At 38.7% G+C, this 19,170-nt stretch overlaps 1 protein-coding gene across 6 annotated transcripts in view; it reads right to left on the reverse strand.

The window, feature by feature from the left end:
- The window catches only part of SPG11 (SPG11 vesicle trafficking associated, spatacsin), an 88,238-nt gene that overhangs the window by 65,024 nt on the left and 4,044 nt on the right, over positions 1-19,170 (reverse strand). For 4 of the 6 annotated variants that reach the window (XM_004466758.5, XM_058294094.2, XM_071214175.1 and 1 more), the window contains exons 2-7: positions 18,428-18,612; positions 14,023-14,241; positions 12,406-12,607; positions 2,368-2,505; positions 1,737-2,185; positions 317-462 (exon numbers count right to left, since the gene is read on the reverse strand). In XM_004466758.5, coding sequence (XP_004466815.1) covers positions 317-462; positions 1,737-2,185; positions 2,368-2,505; positions 12,406-12,607; positions 14,023-14,241; positions 18,428-18,612 — 1,339 coding nt within the window. The remainder of the gene's footprint in view (positions 1-316; positions 463-1,736; positions 2,186-2,367; positions 2,506-12,405; positions 12,608-14,022; positions 14,242-18,427; positions 18,613-19,170) is intronic. The other 2 variants (XM_071214176.1, XM_071214177.1) reach the window with 1 other exon arrangement.

The raw sequence follows: 19,170 nt of genomic DNA on the forward strand, positions 1-19,170 counted from the left end.
ACACACCAAGCAGGGAGCAGAGGTGGTTCAAGTGATTGGGTGTCTCCGCCCAACATGGGAGGTCCCAGGTTTGGTTCCCAGTGTCTCCTAAAAAGAAATTGAACAGAGAGCAGACAGTAATCACAAACAAAAAGGGAGAGGGGGCAGAATAAATAAAATAAATCTTAAAAAAAAAAAAAAAAAAATATATATATATATATATATATATATATATATATAGTGGATCCCATTTTCTACAAAATGGCAAAACTAAATAGCATTATTTGGGAACATATTCATATGAAGTGTAAGTCCAAAAGTCATTTAGTTCTGTTACCTCTAGAGCATGTATGGGGATTGAACACCTCCCCCAAGCATTGAGATGACAAAGAGAATCCACAGTACTGGCACTTCCATGGATCATTAGTCTATTTAAAAACTCCTCTTGAGTCAAACCAAACAAAATCAGAGAGAGTCCATTTTCTACAGGAAAAACAGAAGTTAGCTTTAATATATTATTAGGACTCAGATAAGGTTTCTAATTACTCTATACTTCAGCACCATAATTACAAATATATTTATTAGACACAATATACTATTATGACCTAATTAATTCATCCTCATTTTTCAACATTTTTAAAGTATTATTTTTAAAACACCGAACACAAGGCAAATTCTTGTAAGAAAGTATATCCTACGAAATAGTACTAATGCCTAGATTCCCACTTAATATTCTCTTGCACAATCAATACCTAGGGCATAAAATATTTACAAAGATGTTAGATTTCCGGTTTAGTAAAATGTAATAGCATGCTCCTGAAACATAGAAATACATGATTATCAAAACATGCATATTGAAGAAGAAACACACAGTTCAATTACAGTACTCAAAATCTTTGCAGGAAATAACAGCACAATGCTGAATGAATGCATATCTAATATATCTAGCCCAAATGCCTACAAGCACCAAGCAAAGTGGGGAGAAAAGTACAAGAAAAACATAACTGGAAAGAAAATGGCGCATCTAAAGAGATCAACTAAAACTCAGCTCCAGCCCATAGGTGACTAAAGCAGGAATGCAGGTCGTATTGTGAAATCTTAAAATTTTTCAATAACAGCCTGAAGTCCAGATTTCTTTATGTGAAGTCCTTTAATTTTACATGTGAATTATAAATCAAGTATTTTTTTTTTTAAGTTTTGAGTGGGTATAAACAGTGCAAATCAAACAAAATAAAATCTGCAGTTCATACTTGACCCATGAGCAGCCAGTTTGCAACCTCTTGTGCAGTCTGAAGTCAAGTGAAAACAGTCAAGGTTGGAAGCAACCTTTACTCTCAATTTTTTCTGACAGTATCTTAGCATTTAGCCAGACAGAAATCACCTTAATAAAAATCAAGCACACGAGGCAAAGTTACCAAGAGTAATACCAAATTTCCTAAATGAAAGATTACCACTTGCAGGGGTTCTTAACCTTTTTTGTTTCACCAATCCCTTTGCCAGTCAGGTAAAAACCACGGACCCCTTACTAAGTCCACACTATACTGTGTATTATTTAATAAATATATCACACCTGCACCAACATGTCCCCACAAGAATAATGTTTTTTTGAATTCAATTCAAGCTCATGGACCCCTAGTTAATAAGTCCTGACTTAGAGGTAAGAGGAGGCACTAATACCACCTGGGCAGCAGAAGTAAAACACATCAACCAAGCACATCTTCAACAATGGAAGTCAATCTGATACAAGGTATTCTCACCTGTCAAAACAAGGCATGGCTGATGGTCTCCACTATTGTCTACAGGAATACACTTTTTACCAAGGGAAAAATACTGCATGCTCTGGGTCTCCAAATCCCAGAGGGCAATGGCGTAGCAGTCTGTCCTTTTTGTTGCCCAAGTGAACAGTACAGTGAATCCTGTCACAGACACACATTCAAGCTCTATGGGTTCCTCTTGTTCACTGATATGCATTATCTTCCATGACCTCCCTGGATCATTGGTCTTTGTATGATCTTTCTGTGGGAAATTATACCGGCCACACATGCCTGGTGGAGTGAAGGCCCAGGTCAGCACGCTAGTACTGCAGTTAACAGATTCAGAGGACTCCAAATGCAAAATATCCTGGAACCACGGAGCACAATGGGAAACCTCCAGTTGAGGACTCTTTATTGTTTCATTCAGTGACATTAGGTGGGCTTTCCAAGACCTAGGAAGACAGGGTAGAACTCATGCCTATTACAGCAGAAGATACTAAGTAAAACACTAAGCCAGGGCAAAGATGCTTTTCTTTAAAGAATCTACCCTCAGTAAAGACGGTTAGTGAAAAGGTACTATGTCAGCATTATAAAAATTAGAAATAAACTAAATCCAAAAAGGAGGTTTCTGTACCTATCAACCTGGAAAGAAAACTTGGTCAGTTTCATGTTGTAGTCAGAATTAACAGGATCATCTTCATCTATCCCCTTAGGTCCTTGAATTGGAAGATCTTCTCGCATTCTTTCACATAGTAGGTGTCCTGGATGTTGCCTACATTTAAAAATAATGACAGTCATTATTTTGGGGTAAGATGATCAAATGCAAATTCATGTTACTATTGCTCCTGTTCAAAACAGATGGTTACAACTGGAGAATTCCTAGGGCCATGCATGTATATTCAAGAAAAGATGCATGCTCAGAAAACACTGGGAAGGACACTATGTTTTTGCCTCAGGCTATTCTTTTTTTTTTTTTAAGATTTATTTATTTCTCTCCCCTTCTTCTTCCCCCTCCTGTATCTGTTCTCTCTGTCCATTCACTGTGTGTTCTGCATCTCCTTGCTTTATCAGGCAGCACAGGAAATCTGTGTCTCTTTTTGTTGTGTCATCTTGCTACATCAGCTCTCTGTGTGTGTGGCACCACTCCTGGGCAGGTGCGCTTTCTTCATGCAGGGCAACTCTCCTTGCAGGGCACACTCCTTGTGTGTGGGGCACCCCTACACAGGGATATCCCTGCATATGGCATGGCACTCCTTGTGCACGGCAGCACTGCACATGGGCCAGCTTACCACAAGGGTCAGGAGGCCCTGGGGATCAAACCCTATACCCTCCATAGGGTAGGCAGATGCTCTATCAGTTGAGCCACGTCCGCTTCCCTCAGGCTATTCTTTAAATAGGTACTTTCACACAAACCAATCTGCAAAGACTGGGAAAAGTATTCTCTCTCCTTTCTCTATCTCTTCTCTCCTCTCTCTCCCCCTCTCTCCCTCTCCCTTTTTCCTTCCCTCTCTCTCTCTTCCCCTCCCCTCTCTTCTCTCTCTCTTCTTTCTCTCCTTCTTCCCCTTTTCCTATTTTCTAGCATTCAAGGAAACTTCTGTCATGATACTGATGGACACGAGTTTAAGGAATAGATATCTCAGGGACTAAAATATTAAATATCAAAATGTCCACTGTACAACAAAAGATTAAGAAACAAGAAATTTTGGTCCAGACAAAGGGACAAGATAAAACCTTAGAAACCATCTATGAGGAAGACCAGACCTGGACATACTACGGACTTTTGAAAATATGTAATAAATATGCTCAAAGAGCTAAAGGAAAACACAAAGAACTAAAGGAAATCAAGAAAATGATAGATGAACATAAAATATCAATAAAGAGATAGAAATCAGAAAAAGGAACCAAAAAGAATTGAAGACCACGAAACAAAAATTTAAATTCCCTAGAAGGGGAAGAGGATATGGCTCAGTGTTGAATGCTGCTTTGCTGCATATGAGGTCCCATGTTCAATTGCCAGCCCCAGTACCTAAAAAAAATAAAAATCCCTAGAGGTGTTGAACAGATTAGAACTGGCAGAGGAAAGAAGAAGAGAACATGAAGGTCAGGCAAGTAAAATATTTCATCAGAGGAGCAGAAAGAAGAAAGAATGAAAAAAAATGGAGAATTTAAGACTTGCGGAGCATCATCATGTGTACGAAGGTAGCATTATAGGAATCCCAGAAAAAGAAAAAAGAGAAAATGGGGCAGAGAAGAATATTCAAAGAAATTGCAGCTGAAAACTTCCCAAATTTAACTAAAGACATGAATACACACATTTGAGAATCCCAAAGACCACAAAAGGGATAAATTCACACAAATAAAGATTAACTTCTGGGAAGCAGATTTGGCCCAATGAATAGGGCATCCGTCTACCTCCTGACCCATGTGATGAGCTGGCCCACGCGCGGTGCTGATGCGCACAAGGAGTGTCGTGCCACACAGGGGTGTCCCCCACATAAAGGAGCCCCACGTGCGAGGAGTGTGCCCCATAAAGAGAGCCGCCTAGCGCAAAAAAGTGCAGCCTGCCCAGGAATGGTGCTGCACACACAGAGAGCAAGATGACGCAACAAAACACAGATTCCGGGTGCCGCTGACGAGAACACAAGCGGACACAGAAGAACACACAGCTAATGGACACAGAGAGCACACAACTGCGGGGGGTAGGGGGAAGAAAATTTTTAAAAAAAGGTTAACTTCCTATCTCAGTACATAAGACCAGCATTATGCTAATACTAAAGCCAGATAAAGATACCACAAATAAAGAAAATTACAAACCAATATCCCTTATGAAGATGTAAAAACCCTCAACAACATCTGGCAAACCGAATTCAACAGCACATTAAAAGAATTATATACCATGATTAAGTGCAAGAAAATATCACCTTAATAAAATGAAGGGGAAAAAACATATGATCATCTCAATTGATGTAGAAAAGGCATTTGACAAAATCCAGCACCCCTTCTTGATAAAAAACACTCTGAAACCTAGGAATAGAGGGAAACTTCCTGAACATGAGAAAGGACATCTATGAAAAATCCATAGCTAATGTCCTACTCAGTGGTGAAATACTGAAAGAAAGTTTCCCTCTAAGATCAGGAACAAGACAAGGATGCCCACTGTCACCACTGTCATTCAACATTGTACTAGAAGTTCTTCCAGAGCAATTAGGCAAGACAAAGAAATAAAAGGCATCCAAACTGGAAAGGAAGTAGTAAAACTTCCCCTATTTGCATATGACATGATCCTATGTACAGAAAATACTGAAAAATCCATGACAAAGCTCCTAAAGCTAATAAATTAATTCAACAAAGTGACAGGTTACAAAATTAACACCCCAAAATCAGTAGTGTTTCTATACACAGGCATTGAAAATTAGAAGAAGTAATCAAGAAAATATTTCATTTACAATAGCAACTAAAAGAATGAAATGTCTAGGAATAAATCTAAACAAGGATATAGGGAAGTGGACTTGGCCCAGAGGTTAGGGCGTCTGTCTACCACATGGGAGGTCCGCGGTTCAAGCCCCAGGCCTCCTTGACCCGTGTGGAGCTGGCCCATGCACAGTGCTGATGCGCACAGGGAGTGCCGTGCCACGCAGGGGTGTCCCCTGAGTAGGGGAGCCCCACGTGCAAGGAGTGCACCCTGTAAGGAGAGCCGCCCAGCGTGAAAGAAAGTGCAGCCTGCCTAAGAATGACGCCACCCACACAGAGAGCTGACACAACAAGATGACGCAACAAAATGAAACACAGATTCCCATGCCGCTGACAACAACAGAAGCAGACAAAGAAGAATACGCAGCAAAGAGACACAGAGAACAGGCAACCAGGGTCGGGGGGAGGGGAGGGGAGGGGAGGGGAGGGGAGGGGAGGGGAGGGATCTAAAAAAAAACAAACAAGGATATAAAGGTCTTATACACAGAAAACTACAAAACACTGCCAAAAGAAAACAAAAAAGACCTAAATAAATGGAAGGTCATTCTGTGTTCATGGATTGGAAGACTAAATAGTGTTACACGTCAATTCTACCCAAAGCAATTTACAGATTCAAGGCAATCTAATCAAAATTCCAACAACCTTCTTTGCAGAAATGGAAAAGCTTATCATCAAATCTACATAGAAGCATAAAGGGCCCTAAATAGCAAAAATCACCTTGAAAAAGAACAAAGATGGAGAACTCTCACATACTGGTCTTAAAACTTATTACAAAGACACAGTAATCAAAAGAGCATGGTACTGGCACAAGGACAGACATAAAGACCAATGGAATTGAATTGTGCACTCAGAAATAAACCTTCACATCTCTGGCCAATTGATTTTTGACAAGGATGCCAAATCCACTCAGTTGGAAAGAAAAGTCTCTTCAACAGATAGTACTGGGAAAACTGGACCTCAAATTGCAAAGGTATGAAGAAGGTCTTGTACCCTAACACCTTATACAAAAATCAACTCAAAATGGATTAAAGACCTAATATAAGAGCCAGAACTATCCAACTCCTAGAAGAAAACATAGGGAAGCATCCTCAGGACCTTGTGTTAGACAATGGTTTCTCAGACTTCACACCCAAAACAAAAGCAACAAAACAAAAAATAGATGTACGGGATTTCATCATAATTAAAAATTTTGCACCTCAAAGGACTTTATCGTGAAAGTAAAGACAACCTACACAATGGAAGAAAATATATGGAAACCACATATCCCATAAAGGGTTAATATCCAGACTATATATATATATAAAGATCTTTCAGGAAGTGGATGTGGCTCAACCACCTGGGTGCCCACCTACCACATGGGAGGTCTCGGGTTCAGGTTCCAGCGCCTCCTAAAAAAAAAGATGAGCAGACAATGAGCCTCCCCCCATAAGAGAGCTAGATGCTGCTGCAACAGAGCTAGATGCCACCCCCGATGCACCAAGCAGAGGCCACAAGCCAGCAGACACCGCAGCCCATGGGGAGCTGATGTTGATCAGTCTGTTGGGCACTCCCCTTCCATGTGGGAGGTCCAGGGTTCAGTTCCTCATGCCTCCTGGAGAAGGCAAGCAAACAATGAGCAGACAGATGAGCAAACCATCTTGGGGAAGAGGGGGATAAATAAAAATAAATTTTTAAAAAGTTATTTTTAAAAAATCTTTCAACTTAACAACAAAGAGGCAACCCAATTAAAAAGTGGACAAAAGACTTGAATAAATATCTCTCCAAAGAAGATACAGAAATGGCCAAAAAGCACAGGAAAAGATGCTCAACATCATTTAGCCACCAGAGAAATGAAAATGTAAACCACAATGAGACACCATTTCACATCCATTAGAATGGCTATTATTTTAAAAATGGACAATTACAAGTGTTGGAGAGGATGAGGAGAAATAGGAACACTCATTCGTTGCTGGTGGCCATGTAAAATGGTACGGTTGCTGTGGGGACAGCTTGGCAGTTCCTAAGAAGGCTGTGTGGAACTATCATATGACCCAGCAATCCCACTACCCAGTATATACTTTTCAGGATTGAAAGCAAGAATTCGAACAGATATTGCACACCAGTGTTCACAGTGGCATTATTCACAATTGTCAAAAAAAGGAAGCAACCTGAGTATCCATCAACCAATGAATGGATAAGCAAAACATGGTATATACATACAATGGAACATTATTCAGCCATAAAAAGGAATAAAATTCTGATTCATGAGACAACATGGATAAACCTTGAAAACATCATGTTGAGGGAAATAAGCCAGACACAAAAGGACAAATACTATTTCATCTCACTGACATGAAACAATCAGAATAAGCAAACTCAGAGTCACAATCTAGAATACAGGTTACTATATTTTCCTTTTTCCTTACCCTGACCCAATGGGGTGAGGGTGAGGAAAAAGTAGTTAAGGCTTAAAAAGCACAGAGTTTCTATTTGGGACAATGGAAACATTTTGGTAATGGATGGTGATGATGGCAGCACAACATTTTTTAATATAATTAACAGCACTCAGATATGCATATCTGAATGTAGTTAAAATGGGAAATGTTAGGTTGTATATATGGTAATAGAATAAAATTTTTTAAAAAATCTTTGAAAGTGCACTACACAGTGAACACCAAGTTAAACCAAGGACTATAGTTAATAGTACAATTATAAAAATGTGCTTTCATCAAATATAACAAATGTACCATACCAATGCAAGGTGTTAATAAAAGGGTGGTATATGGAAATACTGTATTTATTCATCACTGTTCTTTAAACAAACAACTTAGCTAATTAAAAAACAAACAAGAAAGCCAACAAAAACAGCATGTACCAGCACAAGGACAAACACATAGACCAATGGAATAGAACTGAGTGCTCAGAAATAAGCCCTCACTTCTCAGGCCAATTGATTTTGACAAGGGTGCCAAGTCTACTTGATTGGGAATTAGTAGTCTTTTCAACAAATGGTGCTGGGAAAACTGGATTACCATTTGCAAAAGAATGAAGCAGGACCCCCCACACATACCCACACATATCTTATACAAAAAATGAACTCAAAATGGATTAAAGACCTAAATATAAAAGCCAGAACTATCAGACTCCTAAGAGAAAACACACTGAGGCATCTTCAGGACCTTGTGGTTTCTTAGACTGTATATCCAAAGCATGAGCAACAAAAGAAAAAATAAATGGGACTTCATCAAAGTTAAAAAATTTTGTACGTCAAAAGACTTCATCATAAAAGTGAAAATACAACCTACAGGGAAGCAGATTTGGCTCAACTGATACAGCATCCACCTCCACATGGGAGGTCCAGGGTTTGGTCCCCAGGGCTTCCTGACCTGTGTGGTGAGCTAGCCCATGCGCAGTGCTGATATGTGCAAGGAGTGTCGTGCCACATAGGGGTGTCCCCATGTAGGGGAGCCCTACGAACAAGGAATGCACCCCATAAGGAGAACCGCCCAGTGCAAAAAAAGTGCAGCCTGCTCAGGAGTGGCGCCGCACACATGGAGAGTTGACACAGCAAGATGATGCAACAAAAAGAGACACGGATTCCGGGTGCTGCTGACAAGAATACAAGTGGACACAGAAGAAAACACAGCGAATGGACACAGAGAGCAGACAACTGGGTGGGGGGGGGGGGGAGTGGCGGGGAAGGGGAGAGAAATAAATAAAAATAAATCTTAGAAAAAAAAGTGCACTTTAAGAACATCACTCTGGCTATTCTATGGAGGATGGATTTGAGGGGATAAAAACAGACATATAGAGACCAATTAGGCTGTTAAGGTAGTTGAGGTGAGAGATGGTGGTGGCATGGGTCAGAGTGATGACAGAGAAGCTAAGAAAAGTGCAAAGATTCAAGAAACACTTCGGAGATAGAATGGCTGAAAGATTTAAGAAATACTTTAAAGACAATGGCTAGGACCTGGTAATTAACAGGATGTGGATCTAATAGCAAAAAGAGGTTCAAGATGTAGAAGAGAAAGGTCCCTGAGAGAGAGGGAAGACTGGGATCCTGAGGATACACAGAAGGATGAGCCTTAGGAAGGGTCTTTGTAGGAAGAGGAGAACTACCTCCATTTTAACAGAGGGAAAATGCAGGAAAGAAGTGCACTGGAAAGTGGGTTTGTAATTTAATGTGAAAAACCTGAGGGAGTGCCCATCTGATGGGTTCTACTTCCTTCATAAAGTAGGAGGCAAGGTCATCCAAGGAGGGCTTGGGGATAAAGGATGAATGGAAGTTTCAGGAAATGGAGAAGGCTGAAAAACATTGTTATAAATAGGTTGAATAAAAATCATTGTAAAATTTCCAGGCAATATTGAGAGAGCAGTTGTAACAGTTTGAGATTATTGTGTGAATCCCAAAAAGAGAAAGAGTATATTTATAAACTAATCTATTCCTCTGGGTGTGAGTCCCTTTGATTGTATAAAATTCAGCTGAGTTGTCTTTGATTAAATTACCTGTAAAGATTAGGGATTTTTTTTTTTAATTTATCAGTCAGTAAGGCCTGACTCAAATCAAGTCCCCACCCCCTTGGTGGGGCTGACATAATGGGACACTCACGTGGACAGACACAATAAGACACCCAGAGGAGAGAACTTTGTCATTTTTAATCCTGCCATGTACCGAAAGGAGAACAACTAAAGCCCCGGGGAGAGATGGACTATTGCCTGATAGCTTACAGTTGACCTTGGGAAGCCAGCGAAGACCGATAACAGGAAGCCCTGAGATATGAGTCCTAAACCAGCCAACAGCTGAGATCAGGAAGAAGCTGGGCCCACGAAGCCTCAGAGGAAGAGGAAGCCCAAAGGGGAAGGATGAAACCTGGCAGAGATCACCCGTCCTCTTGCTTCAACACGTGGCAGCTGACTTTCTGCGAGAGTACCTCTTACCGTACCTTGAGTTGAACTTTCCACGCCCTTGGGACTGTAAGCTTTTACCCTTTATAAAGGCCAACAGATTTCTGATACTTTGCATCAGCACCTCTTGGGCAGACTAATACATCAGTTGAAGATGGTAAGTTTGAATTTATAGTGTTCTTGATTTTCCTGGTTTTGTGGTTTTCTCACAAGTACTCAACTGCTTGGGTGTAGGCACTAAGAAGGCAGAATAAAAGTTTCATCCAGGGCTGGGATTTTGCCAGGCCAAGTGCTACCACAGGACAAGAGCTAGAATTTAGGGTACATGCAAGGTCACTGAGAGATGGATCACAGAACCTACGTCAGAAAGGGAGTAAAGGAAAGACAGGAGGGAGCTAAAGGAGAGGGGAAGGCCGATGGATTGAAATGCCAAAGAGGTCAGATAACAAGTGAAGTAGGGGGGTACTTGAGGAGGCAAGCTGGAATGCATGTGAACAGAGTGAGATGTGTAAAATAGTGACATGTGGGAGGAGCAGTTTCAAATAATGACAAAGCCCAGGGTATGATTGTGAGAGTGAATAGCTAAGACAGAAAGGAAGAAAAAGTCACCAACAATGCACTGCCAAGAACAAACCACAGACCTGACTCTCAAGGAGCTTATTAACTATATGAGAAACATGAAAAATTAGGAAAATAATACAAGACTATATGTTAAGAGCTAAACTATGGTTCAAATCAGAAGTACTAAAGAAATTCAAAGAGGAGAAAAATAATGAGTATAAAATTACAGGTGGAAAGGGTTTTAGGAGGAAAAGCTCCATGAAAGAGGGGGATTCGAGATGGATCTCAAAGGATGCACAGGACTTGGTAACAGGAAAAGGAGCACCAGAGGCTCTGTATCAGAGGAAAGGAAAGCGCTAGGGCCAGGAAGCAGGAATGATAAAAACAACACTTGCAGACGTCAGAGCACACTTAAGGAATAAAGCATCAGTCAACTCCAGAGAAATTATACTAAAGAGCATTAAAGTAAATAATTAATAAATACAGACTACCCATTTAGTTGGGCAGGACAGATCCCTAAATTTGCTGCAGGAAACAGAATGTTAGCTCCCCTTTGGTTGATGTCACAGGAGCTGAGTTCAATGAAATTTGTTGAAAGGGATGTGCCTAGTGCCCTCTTCAGCATTCTCCTCAAGTGTTGCTAAAACATCCAGAGGAGTAATAATCCTACCCAGGATCAGAGCAGCCGAGAAAGCTTTCCTCCCTCCTTCACCAGTCAAATTGTTTTTCAGGGAGGATGTTTAAGAAATTACACAGTCAGGGTATGTTTTAGTCAGTAAGAAAAATGCCCTACTGACAAACAAGCACACAATCTGAGAATGTGCTAATCATCTATATTCAAAGATAAAAACATTAAAAGGCCATTCAAAGCAAATGAAAACATCACCAGTTGTAAACACTTCTGAGGTCTGTGTTCAAACAATAAGCAATAAAACCCATCAAAAAGCAATCTTAATTACTCAAGGATTTGTTTATCTCATTCATATTAAGATAAAACCAAAAATCCTAATAGTTTTGAATGGTGCTAAACATTGGAAATCGTAATGTGGACCTGCCTACTTTTAGATAAATTGCCATTTATAAGCAGGCTGTTGTATGTACCTATATACATTCACACACACACACCTATCTCAAACACTACAAAATCAGAAGCAACTAGAATACCTAATTCAAAAAGCAACACAAATAAAAACAAACAAACAAAAAGCAATACAAATAAGCACTCAGTTTTTACTAACATGTACAGGCAGCCACAAGCATGAGCCCTCAGAAATGCCTTAGGGAATCTTTGGCTGGAAAAAGCTAGCTGAATACTTCTTACCAAAGTCCTCTAACAGAAAAGTGATCTCCAGGGCAGCCAGGATCCCAGGCCACATGAAAAGGTATTTTAACACAGGCTAAATAGCATGTCTCTTCAATTCTAATGAGGGGCAAGAAGTGTGTGGATTAATGTGAGTGTGGGGCAAGAGGTGAGGGTATAGTGCTTGATGAATGATATAAACCATATACAATGACATAAATCATATAACTCAAAATCAAAACCTTGATGTATACCCAGAAATAAAAAGATGGCCAGTGATCGTTTGTGCATATGATATTATAGTAATAAAGTCACTAAGTATTAGAGTAGCTAGAATGTGATCTAACTGAATAGAGCGGGGAAAACTGTTGTTTTTTTTAATCTTACATGTACAGTTTTAACCTCTTACAGATCTAATTATTTGCCTCGAATGAGAAATCATAGAAATGTACATACCTGAAATACAAATTCAAGTTAAGGGCAATTGCAGAATTGGAGGAGCTGACAACCACTACAACGTCGAGGTCTTGAGACACTTTCATTGAGGTGAAGGAAATCATCTTGGCTGGCTCCTGTGGCTGCTCATCACACACTTCCTCTTGGTGAAGTGCTAAGTCCACATTAGCAACATGTGTGCCATTCATAACATCAAAAATATCTTTGAGTTAAGAGTTAAGGAAAATGTCAGTTTTAAATATGCCTAAACATTTAAAGTATAGGTCAGGATAGTGCTACAGACTTCATCATTCCAACCTTGTATGAAACATGACAGAAGGCAGGACTCTGAAGTAGCACCCATCACAGGAACCAGATGACTACGTAGTTGGTGGTACGATCAACACCACTTGTTGAACACCCACTCTGTGCCAGGCCCTGAGATGTGAGCATTTTCCACCAGTGTTCTACAACAGCGCTGTCCAAGAGAAATGATAATTGCAAATATTCTGGTAGGCTCATTAAAAAAAGTAAAAAGAAACGGGTGAACCTAATTTTAATATATTTTATTTAACACAATATATCTAAAATATTAATCAATATAAAAATTATTAACCAGGTATTATATTTTACTTTTTGTCATGTAAATCTTAAAAATTTGGTGTATATTTTACACCTATCGCATATCTTAATTTGTATGCTAAATTTTCATCAAAAATACTTGATCTGTATTTAGACTTCATAAAATTTACAGTCAAAAGGCTGGGTCAAAATTGTTTCAAGCATACTTAATGGTTTTTCAATAAATAAATTATCAGCCTTTAAACCTCAAATAAAATTAAGAATTCAGTTCCTCAGTCACACTAGCCGTATTTCAAGTGCTCAACAGCCATATGAGGCCAGCAGCTACCATGGTGAACAGTGCAGTTCTATAACCTAGCAACAAAAATGAAATTAGTTCAGTATTTTATGACATTTTTTCAAGAGAAATTTTAATGCAAATGATGATATAGCCAAAAAGAAAAACCGTTTCTTTAATTCAATAATAAAAGTCTCTAAATCATATAAGGGGTAATTTTTCAAATAATTCAAAATAATTTTGCCAAGGACCTATAGATCTCCTAGAGACAAAGAACACATACTATTTTCCATAAACAAATAACAAATGGTTAAGCAAACCATGTAGTTCATTAATATGATAAAATCATAATTAGAGATGATAACTAGTAGACTATATTGATGTATGAAAAAATATATATCACAATGTGAGAAAAGCAGTTATCTAATTTCTTCCTGGAAAAAACACATAGTAGGTATTCAATAAGTATATTCAACAAGTATATTTTGAACAAATGGGAAATGCAAAGCAATATAATTTTCAAAGAACACAAATAAATATGGATAATTACAACTATGAAAAACATGTATGAATATACTGAAAAATATTCAAACAGAATATAAAGTGATATATTGGGAATTTTAAGTTCATGAGGCTCTTTTTCCCTGAAAAGTTTTCTTGAAAACAAACTAACCTCTCTCCCCATTTCCCAACCCCGGAAACTAGAAGTATAAAATGGCTTATCTTTTTTGGTATTCTCCTCCCCTGCATATCAATCAACATCTTTACTGCAAGGATACAGATCCAGCCTAAACTATTCAAAACAAAGAGAATTCCTCTGCATAGCTGTGTGTCAATAATCTTGTCCACTGCAGTCAAGGGTAGTGTGAAACAGTTGAGTACTCTAATCTCAGCATCTCTTTCAGGAAATATAATGTGGAGGATGACACATTTGTTGATGAACAATAATGAAGTGTTATGATGAAACGACAGAATTCTTAAAGACAATAAGGAAATACCTATGAAGCAAAAGGATATTATTTTAAACTCACTGGTCATAATTTTACAGTTGGTAAATTTGATTTTATAAACCTAACACAAACAAGTAAAACACAAAAGAAACCACACTTAACTACATTCAACTCTAGGCAGGCATCATTCTTACCCACCTAAGCAAAATGGCCATTAGGAGGCAGATGACATAATCTACAATACCCCTGTTCCTTCTATTTATGGACAAAGTCTAACAACACACCAGAAGGAAGATTCAAAAAAGCCTTCTTATCCAAGGGACCCCAAGAGCAATCACAGACTTTTTTTTTTTAAGCAAAAGAAGGAACCTTCTAATCAAGGGTGGTGAGTATGCCTTAAAAATAGAGGCCTGCAGGCCCTCAATATTAATGCATGTAACTATGAACCTTATTCTTGTAAAATTGAAACTCAGCCTAAAAATAACTATTGCCTAAGAGTTACCTCCTGAAAACTCCTTGTGGCCTCTCTCTAAGCCAAACTCAGCAAATAAACTCATTATCATCCCCCTAACATGGGATATGACTCCTGGGGATGATCCTCCCTGGCACTGAGGGATTAATACCAAGCACCAACTAGAGATGCACTTGAAAAAAGACCTTGACCAAAAGAGGGACAAAATAAATACAAAAGTTTTTATAGCTAAGAGATTTCAAAATGAATCAGGAGGTCATTCCGAAGGTTACACTTAGGCATGTGTCAGGCAGATCTCACTAACTGTCAAAGTCTCAAAAGGAGTGCTCCTGAGGGCTCTAGAGCAATCTGGACTCTATAGGCAAGGCACACAACCCCTTGAAATCAGCACTCTGTTGGCAGGCTTTTCCTTGGAATATATAACAACCTATTTCCCCAATGTTACAGAGTTAGACTCATTTATAATTTCCCTACATATGATTTTTCTACCCCTTTTATTTGAGCCTGGAGTTAGCACTATACCCATTAAACATATGTCCCAGAGACTTAAATATGTCTTTTCAGATGCTGGTTGAGCCCTGAATGTTAGAAGAGTTGCGGCCAACACCTACTCCCCAGTTCATCAGACTCACCCAGGACAACTGATAAAATGATGATGATGGACAATCCCCATCACAAAAAACAGAGAGGATCTATAACTGCAAGCAAAACAGTTCCTTCCATCTGCCTCATTAGATCTAAGCCCCCTCTCAATCTGAGACACAGCAAGAATCACCATCCCCAATCCTCAAGGCTGAGGAATGAACAAACATAAGGAGGGAATGCAACCATGGACAAGGAAAACTTATTAATATTGTAGTAATGGAAGTACATGTAACATTAATACAAAGATCATGGTCCCCAGAGGTTCTGAGGATAGAGGGAGGGAATAATAGGTGTAGTAACATAGGGCATTTTTAGGTCACTGGAATTGAGTGTAAATCACAATGTAAACTATAGACCTTGATTAGTAACTATGCTTCAATATTTACTCACCAATTATAACAAATGTACACTATTGTAATATGTTATTAATAGGGAAGATGTGGGATGGGGAGGGGGTGGAGGATATGAGAATCCCTTATACTTCTGATGTAACTTTTCTGTAATTTAATATCCCTTTAAAAATAAAGTTTATTTTATATATAGAGAAAGAGAAAGCGAGAATGCCTGAATTCTTAAACCTTACACTGAAAACACAAGCAAAAAAGAAAAAAACAGATAACTGGTACCTCCTCAAACTTAAACACTTTTTTAATTCAAAGGTGTTTGTCAAGAAGGTGAAAAGACAGCCCATTCAATGGAAGAAAATATCTGGAAAACATGTATCTGAAAAGGGTTTGATTCCCATGCTATACAAAGAGATCATACAACTCAACAATAAAAGAGCAAGAAATCCAATTTAAAAATGGGCAAAAGACTTAAATAGACATTTCTCCAAAGAGAAAATACAAATAGCAGAAAAGCACATGAAAAAATGTCCAATATCACTAGCTATTAAGGAAATGCAAATCAAAACTACAATGAGATATCATCTCACACCTCTCAGAATAGCCATTATTAAAAAAGCAGAAAACAATAAGTTCTGGAGAAATAGGAATACTCCTTCACTGTTGGTGGGAATATAAAATGGTGTAGTCTCTATGGAAGACAGTTTGGCCGTTCCTCTGGAAGCTAAATATAGAACTGCCATACGATCCAGCAATTCCTCTACTAGGAATATATCCAGAAGAACTGAAAACAGTGACACAAACAGATGTTTGCACACGGATGTTCACAGCAGCTTTATTCACAATTGCCAAAAGATGGAAACAACCCAAGTGTCCATCAACAAACGAATGGAGAAATTAAATGTGGTATATACATACGATGGAATAGTATGCTGCTGTAAGAAGAAATGAAATTGGGACACATGATAACATGGATGAACCTTGAAGACATTATGCTAAGTGAAATAAGCCAGACACAAAAGGACAAATATTGTATGGTCTCACCAATATGAATTAAATACAAAGAAAAAACAAACAGAGTTTTTCCTATACTAGGAGATAGGATGAGGGGTGTGGAGTTAAATAAATAAATAAATCTTAAAAAAAAAAGGGATTGTGGCTGAAGAGGTAGTCTAGGGATGTAAACGTCAATTGAAAGAAAATTAGAGAATAACCTAGGGACTGAATAACACAATGAACCTGGAGGTGGTTGAGGACTGTGGTTAATAGCACAAATATAAGAATGTATTAGAACAAATGTATATCACTATTATAAGGTGGTAAGGATATGGAGATGCATGGAAAAAAACAATGTAACTTATGGACTATAATAGCAATATTGTAGTATTCTTGCAACAATGTCAAACTATGTTAATAATGGGGGGAATGGAAAAATATATCAACTGTATGCTATAAATTAGTAATAAGTGTACAACTTTTCTAAGAAAAAATAAATTTAAAAAGCATATAAATGAAAATGCAACACAACAAATAATTGTATTTTTAAAACAGTACGAAACAAGATGAAAAGACCAAAAAAGATCCAAAAATTATATTCTGAGAAGTTTCTTTATAATATAAAAATGCTAAAATCACTGATTATTAATTTCAATACACATAGTGATGACCCATTTTTTTCCTCCGAGATTGATAAAGGTAATTCAGAGTGTTAATATTATATATATATACGTTCATGTACAATGAAATATTTTTATTTAAAATAAAAAAGAGGGAAACGGACTTTGGCCCAGTGGTTAGGGCGTCCGTCTACCACATGGGAGGCCCGCGGTTCAAGCCCCGGGCCTCCTTGACCCGCGTGGAGCTGGCCCATGCGCAGTGCTGATGCGCGCAAGGAGTGCCGCGCCACGTAGGGTGTCCCCCGCGTAGGGGAGCCCCACGTGCAAGGAGTGCACCCATAAGGAGAGCCGCCCAGCGCGAAGGAGGGAGCAGCCTGCCCAGGAATGGCGACGCCCACACTTCCCGTGCCGCTGACGACAACAGAAGCGGACAAAGAAACAAGAAACAAGACGCAGCAAAAAGACACAGAAAACAGACAACCGGGGGAGGGGAGGGGAATTAAATAAATAAAAATAAATCTTTAAAAAAAAAAAAAATAAATAAAATAAAATAAAATAAAATAAAAAAGAGGCCTGAGTACTCTGATTCTGCTCTCTGTAGCCATCCGGTTGGGACAGAGTCAAGCATTCTATAACCAGTCTAGGTCAGCACTGCCAAAGAGAAATATCATGTGAGCCACAAATGTAATTTTAAATTTTCTAGTAGCTGCACTGAAAAAAAGTAAAAAGAAAAAGGTGAAATTAATTTTGATAATATACATTATTTAGCTCATTATATCAAAATATCATTTCAACATATAATTACAACAAAAAATTATTAATGAGTTTTTATTTTTCAATGGAAAGTCTTCAAAATATGGTAGGGGGAGCAACTGTAGCTTAGAGGTTGAGCACCTGTTTCCCATGTACGAGGTCCTGGGTTCATATATGGTATGTAGTTTATACTTAAAAGTATATCTTAATTCAAACTAACCACATTTCAAGTGCTCAGTAGTTCCATCTAGCTAGTTCCATCTGGGTACTATATTAGACAATGCAGATCTAGAAAAACTGCCCTCTCTGCTTTCACCTCCACGATAATTTTCGTGAAATATATAAAAATTATATAGCAATGTCACAAATTTAAACATGTTGAAAGATCACTTGTAGATACTTACTGATACTGTGATCTTTGATGAGCTTCTGTAATGTCTCCCCAGTACAGCTATATAAAATGGCTGCATCACATCTTCCATCTTTCAAATTAAATTCATAGATGAATAGTTCATAACTTTCACTAAGAGTGAGCAATTTGGGCTTGTCTGTTGGTATGCTGCTGTTATGAGAATTCTCCCAGAGAAAGCTAAGGAAAAATAAGGTTGGATTATTTATGATATTGTATAACAATAATATTCATCCACGATATGGTCAGGGTAGAAGGGTAGAACCAATAAAGAACGACTCTTTTAGTTCATCTGGTAGCATTAATTCTACATTCTAATTTAAGAGATTGTAAACCACTCTAAGACTTTCCTCCTACTTTACTTTCTCCTTCCTCATTTTCTTCCCTCTATCCTCTCCATTTCAACACAAGAGTATAGAAGTGGGTGGTGAAAAGAAAGAGGGGATGGAGCAAGAAACAAAGCCTCCTTCATCTTAACTCCTCTGACTGATGATATTTAAAGGCACTGTCACGATCAAGGGAAATAATCGGCAATCAAATATGCATTTAGGGAAGCAGACTTGGCCCAGTGGTTAGGGCGTCTGTCTACCGCATGGGAGGTCCGTGGTTCAAACCCCGGGCCTCCTTGACCCGTGTGGAGCTGGCCATGCGCAGTGCTGATGCATGCAAGGAGTGCCGTGCCACGCAGGGGTGTCCCCAAGCAGGAGTGTCCCCATGTAGGGGAGCCCCACGTGCAAG

The sequence above is a fragment of the Dasypus novemcinctus genome, chromosome 3 (assembly GCF_030445035.2).
Source record: "Dasypus novemcinctus isolate mDasNov1 chromosome 3, mDasNov1.1.hap2, whole genome shotgun sequence".
NCBI classification, from domain to species: domain Eukaryota; kingdom Metazoa; phylum Chordata; class Mammalia; order Cingulata; family Dasypodidae; genus Dasypus; species Dasypus novemcinctus.